We start from the raw sequence: 6000 nt of genomic DNA, 5'->3' as shown, positions 1-6000 counted from the left end.
TCTTGGCTGATTTTGAGGGAAACTATATATAGCTATTAGTATTATTTCCACTTTAAAGTAGCTGAAGGTGATCATGTCAGGTAAAAAAAACCCCACATCGTTTAAAGGTAATTTCAGCATAATGAAAATAAGATGCTAAACCCTGGCTTACGGAGCCCAAAGACGAGTTCAGCATCCTGGGCCTTATCCAAAGTTCCCTGAGCTTGAGAAGTCTCTTCATTCACGTCAGGCTTAGTAGTTCCTTTATGTTGGGAAGATTACCGTTTCCAGTGATGAAAAGGTAGTTCAGTCCCAAGGGCTGTTCGTCACTTGGCCTCTTCACTAACAGCCAACAAATGTGCTTATTATTGTGATGGCATTTTTGAGATGTGGATAGTTGCCCACTTAATGTAACTCCACTAAATTCATTTCAAGTGGGACATGAGGCAGTCAGCAGATGATAACTTTCAATTGCTGATGGCAGAGCCTGGATATGAACCAGTTATTTGTATTCCTTTATCCATGCCATTAGGCCAGCCTATTATGATGCACAATACCTGTTCATATATGTGAATTTTTAAGGCACTTTTACATTTTACAGCATTTATCCAGCTCATTTTCAATACTTGGTTCAAACTTGTTTTACATTTGTTTTTTGGTGAACATCACCTCTGAGATAATTTTTATCTCTCTGTGTGTGTATGTGTGTGTTTGTGTGCATGTGTACAAGAGTGTGTGTGTCTGTCTGAGGAGAAGGCAGGTATGGAATTTCATATGCTTGATGGAAGTAGAGAACAGCAGCCGCTGTTTGTGTAGCGCGCACTAATAGATGCATGTGAATATACCATAGGCATAATAATGTTTTTAAGTAAAAACTATATTTTGAATGCATAATTTAGGAAGGAAAACCTTTTTTTGTTTTGTTTTGCAGATATACAGATCAGCTCTCAAAATGTCTTCTGTGTCTTCCGTGCATCTTCTAAGACAGTTGCATTAGCCCGCCTGCTAGTTGACTAATAGAATTAATAATTGTAAAAAGCACTCTAAAGCCACATGCCTTATGAAGTCAATGCTGGGTATGATTTTACAAGTATGTGATCCATTTTTTCAAGTGAAATTGTTAACTGAAAACGTTCTTGGCACACAATAAAACATTGTGCAATCTGTTATTTGTCTTAGAGATAATAATTTCAGAGTGGCTATATTCTTTCTATATCTAACTTATGACTTGCTAGAGGATGGTTTCTTCGATTTAGGAGTATTGCAAATGTAGTTTTATTTACATAATATGTCTCTGAAAAATGATAGTGGTGGAATTTCAGTGACAAAAAAAACCCTGCGTGTCTTTTCTTACTGTCCCCTTGAGTGGATACCAAGCAAATAAATGACAGATTATTTTTCAAAAGTTGAAAGAAAAAGGAGGGGAAAATAATTTTAAATTCAACTTAAGAAAGTTTTTATGTTTAAATCAGCGTTATCTTCTTTCCTTTCTCTCTCCAAGCATAGAATACTGCATGAAAAAGTTCAATTAGGCGGATACATTTTTTTTTATCCCCTCCATTAACACACGAACTCACAGATATGTTAGGAAAATTTGAACCACAGTATCTAGATCTGGAGTACCATCTAGTTAGCCTGTATACAGTCCAGATTTTTCTTTGCTTTGCTTTATAGGGATTTTTTTTTTCTGTCCTTTTTCTCTACTCTCTTCTGTCAGTTGCCATGAAGATAGCAAAATCTCTAAACTTTCCTTATCTGCCAAAAATATCTGTAACAAAAACATTTTAAAAGGTTGCATTTAGTCTTGTTTAATTTTGACTGAGGTAACAGTCACGATGTTTACTTTCTCGATTTCTGATTTTTCTTCACTGCGTAGTCAGGACTCCTTTCTCTGTCCTCTAACTGCCATGAATTGCATTTAAACAGAAGTTATTTTAAAAATGGTTTGGGATGTGTAACCAGGAGAAAAACACAGACTTAGCTGAACACCTACCAGAGATGCTCACTAATATTTTTTAGTGTATGTTAACCAAGAGCATTCATGAAGTCCCATAGCGAAGCAGTAATGCTAAAAGGCTAAGGACTATCTTTATACCTTGAATTATATACGTGCACATGTTGTTTTAGTAGGCTGAGTCTGTATTGTAATAGTTCTCTTACCACAACAGGAAATGTTTCTTTTCTCTTAGTTCGAAGTGACTTAATGGTTCAGAAGTTTTCGGGGGGGGGGGGGGGGGTGGGGTGGGGAGGGAGTGGGGAGAGTAGTAAAATTCAGTGCATACATATCCCAGTAGGTGTGGTTGACATTAAAGAGAAGACACTTAGTTCCCAAGCATGTGTGTCTTCTACAGTAAAGAATCACAGTAGGCATTTAAGAAACCTATTAAGACCACACGGAGTGTCAAAATTTCTGTAACACGAGCTGGCATTCTGTGTGAAAGCGTCTCGCTGTAGCCCATGCTGCCTGTGGATCAGCTCAACCACAAAGACAACAGAGCCAGCCCAAGACACAAGTTGAACACTTCCCCTAAGAAGTTGTCTGTTTTTATCAACATAGCATACAGTGCCCTTTCATGTGGAGCAGATGTAAGTAAGAGGATGTACAGACGCCTGTTCTTTTATTTTTAACCTCTGTCCCCAGCCATACTTCTCAAAGTACTGTTTTGAGAAGGTCATTTGTGGCTTTTAAAGGTCTGGATGCGGCACTCTTTGGAGCGCATCAGTACTGCTCCCAGAATTGCCAGGTGGTCTGTCCTTCGCAGAGCAATATATATCTCCAGTGCCTCCGTAGGCGCCCGGTCGTGGCTGGCCTGGGAATTGGGTCTCAGGCTTGAGTCTGCAGCCCACATCTCGTGTGTGGTAGTGCAGGCTGCTGCCACCGGACCACACGCAATCTGGCAAAGAGAAACATCCGTCATTGTGTATGGCATTGGCAAAGATAAGAGCATAGAAAAAGTTGTAGCACATCTGTCTTCTGCCCGTAGCTAGCATGGGAACAGAAATGGATCAAACCAGCTGGTGGTGAATATCAAATCCAGAGCCACACGTTGGAGAGTGCAGGGAAGTTTCATATATATATATTTTCTCAAAATAGGCTGGGGAAGGTGAAGATATGTAACGGATGAGGAATTCAGTTTACTACCTGTGTAGTCTAATTATTTGTTCTTCCATAATCTCCCCCGTTCAGCTAGCAGTGAACTCACTGGTGGCAGACTCCTTTCTCTCTCATCTTTATTGCTGTCCTGTCTGAGCTTTCTTAAATGAATCCCGAAAGTGTACTTGCAGATTTAGCAATAGTGGCTACATCTGCAAGGAGGACTGAGCAGAGGAAGGTTTGGCTCTTCAGATGCATGTGGATTCCAGGTGTTTTCAGGGTAGATCCTGACTCAGCCACACAGCAATGTCAAATGTCTGGATCCAGGCCTGTAAAATTTTATTGATAGCGGGTTTCCTAATAAAGTTAGTTTCTCTTTGTTTGGCAAATAGAACTAATTACATGAATAATGAACTGTGGGGCCAGACTCTAGAATATCCGTGTAATCCTGTTTGAAGTTTATGGGCAGTAGGAGGAGGAGCTTTTGCTATAGAGAAACTGATACCTGCTTAGGAAAAATACTTTCTCTGAAACCTCAAAGTTACTTACTCTCCTAAATCTGTTTCCTTCCTAATAACTTGTTTAAGTGCTCCTCATTATGTCTTTTAGGTGTATTTTTGCAAAGCTGCATTATGTGTAGTTAGTTGTACAGTGCATGAACATTAGACTGTAAAAGTTTATTTTTCCCCTTAGTTTTTAAAACAATGATTTTAAAAGAAGCATTCATTTAAAATTGTTTCTGCCAGACCATTATCTTCGGAAAAGATAATGAAACCTGTAATTCACTCACTCTGATGGCAGTGGTTTTGTAGACTTTAAAATTCTGGTTTTAGTTAAGTTCAGTTTCAGTGTGATCATTTTTTAAAATGTAAAATTCCAGTTTTCTGCATAGTCTAAAGACCTGTTTGACAAAAATTGTCTGAAAAGTTGATGTATTTATATAGTTCAGAATGCTTTAAATAGTGCCAGGTTTATAATCTCGTTATATGTCTTGAATAATTCTATAGGGTTTTTTGCCTTTTTTTTTTTTTTTCTTTTTTTTCTTTCTCTTTCTTTTTCTGTGGTAGATATGGTCCGGAAAAAGAACCCCCCTCTAAGAAACATTGCTAGTGAAGGTGAGGTACAGACCCTGGAGTCTACAGGTACTGAAAGTGAAGAGTCTGGAAGGAAGAAAGAATTTTCCGCAGAGCAGATGCAAGAAAACACTGACCAGGGTGATGCGGCAGAGTTAAATAGCAAGGAGGAACTTTGCACGCATGTCCAAGAACCATCTTCCAGCATTAAAAAGGACTTGAAAAGCTCAGTGCTGAGTGAAAAGGCTGGCTTCAATTATGAAAGCCACAATAAGGGAGGAAATGTTCCATCCTTCCCTCATGATGAGGTGACAGACAGAAATATGCTGGCTTTCTCATCTCCAGCTGTTGGGGGAATCTGTGAGCCCTTGAAGTCTCCTCAAAAATCAGATGCAGATGACACCCAAGATGTGGTCTGTACCCCATCAGGAGATGCAGCGGAGACAAATGAGGAGCATCAGATGTCACCAAAAGCTTCAGATGAAACAGTGCAAGTGCAAAGTGGTCAAACCGATGGCCAAGGCTCAAGCCCGGTCCCCATGGCCTCAAAAAACCCACAAGTGCCTTCAGATGGGGGTTTAAGGCTGAACAAATCTAAAGCAGATTTGTTGGTAAATGATAACCCAGATACGGCGCCTCTGTCTCCAGAGCTTCAGGACTTCAAATGCAACATCTGTGGATATGGTTACTATGGGAACGACCCCACAGATCTCATCAAACACTTCCGCAAGTACCACCTAGGACTGCACAACCGCACCAGGCAGGATGCTGAGCTTGACACTAAAATTTTGGCTCTCCACAACATGGTGCAATTCAGCCACTCTAAAGACTTCCAGAAAGTCAACCGCACTGTGCTTTCAGGAGTGCTGCAGGACATCAATTCCCAGAGGCCTGTCTTATTAAATGGGACTTACGATGTGCAGGTTTGTATTTTCCCCAGCCTCCCTGCTTCTGCTAACTGCCTGCTCAGCTGCAAAGTCAAATTTTTTTGCAAAGCCTCTCCTACCTACATGATTAACGTATTCCATGTAACCTGCTTAAGCCCTAAGAACCGTTCTGGTCTATTTTAGCCAGTCTTTCTGCAGGTCTGCTGAGCATCTCGTACAGTAGAGGAGTACTTGGCTTTTTGACTAGTGACATTTCGGTGTACGTTTTAGTCGTTGTGGTAATCAATAGCGAAAGATCTTATTCAGCAAACAAGCAAATTGCTGAATCGGTAATCATATCTGAAGGATTCGCTGTCAAGGAAAGAAAAGAGCAAATAATAATGAAAAATAACAACCAGATAGACAAAAGACAGCAGCTGGAAATTAAAAATGTAATCCTAAATTATCAGCTGCCGGGAGTCAAGATTTGGCTTATTGATTCTTTATTAAGATAAAATAAATGGCAAGTCTTGGCAACTCTAAAGTTGTCTAATGACAGAAAAACAGAATACACAATGGGTATTTAAAACGTTTCAAAAAGTAACAGTAATCCAAGCCCTCCTCATGTTAGTGAGCTTGCAAGGAAAGGACTATTGCCTCAGTCATTTTCCCATCTAGTTGGAGGAGGGAAAAAACTACAGATGCTGCTGCTGCAAAAAAAAATAAAAATCTTATTTCTACCGTGAAAGACTGGACTCAAAAGCTTTTTCATGGAATCTCTGTTAATTTGTTATCAGCTAATATTCAATTAGTTAAAAAAAAAAAAGTCGCTTTAAAAAAAAATCCTCTCATGAGTGAGCTGAGGGATGCAGTAGGATACCTCATATTCTATGATATAAAAATTCAGATTTTAAGAAAAAAACCACAAACAAGTAATAAAGCTTGCATACAAAACAAGCTCAAATGCCCATCCAATTTCAAGTCTATG

The 6000-nt window shown here is 39.5% G+C and overlaps 1 protein-coding gene across 2 annotated transcripts in view; it reads left to right on the top strand.

Annotated features, from left to right (window-relative positions):
* Window positions 1-1032: 1032 nt before the first annotated feature.
* TRPS1 (transcriptional repressor GATA binding 1) overlaps window positions 1033-6000 on the top strand; it is a 173520-nt gene continuing 168552 nt past the window's right edge. Inside the window, exons 1-2 of one of the 2 annotated variants that reach the window (XM_086609529.1) lie at window positions 1033-1069; window positions 4141-5069. In XM_086609529.1, coding sequence (XP_086465655.1) covers window positions 1033-1069; window positions 4141-5069 — 966 coding nt within the window. The remainder of the gene's footprint in view (window positions 1070-4140; window positions 5070-6000) is intronic. The other variant, XM_086609530.1, reaches the window with a different exon arrangement.

The sequence above is a fragment of the Tauraco erythrolophus genome, chromosome 3, assembly GCF_009769465.1.
Source record: "Tauraco erythrolophus isolate bTauEry1 chromosome 3, bTauEry1.pri, whole genome shotgun sequence".
Taxonomy (NCBI): Eukaryota; Metazoa; Chordata; class Aves; order Musophagiformes; family Musophagidae; genus Tauraco; species Tauraco erythrolophus.
The sequence above is the reverse complement of the archived record's forward strand: the minus strand, read 5'-3'. Positions and strand labels throughout refer to the sequence as shown.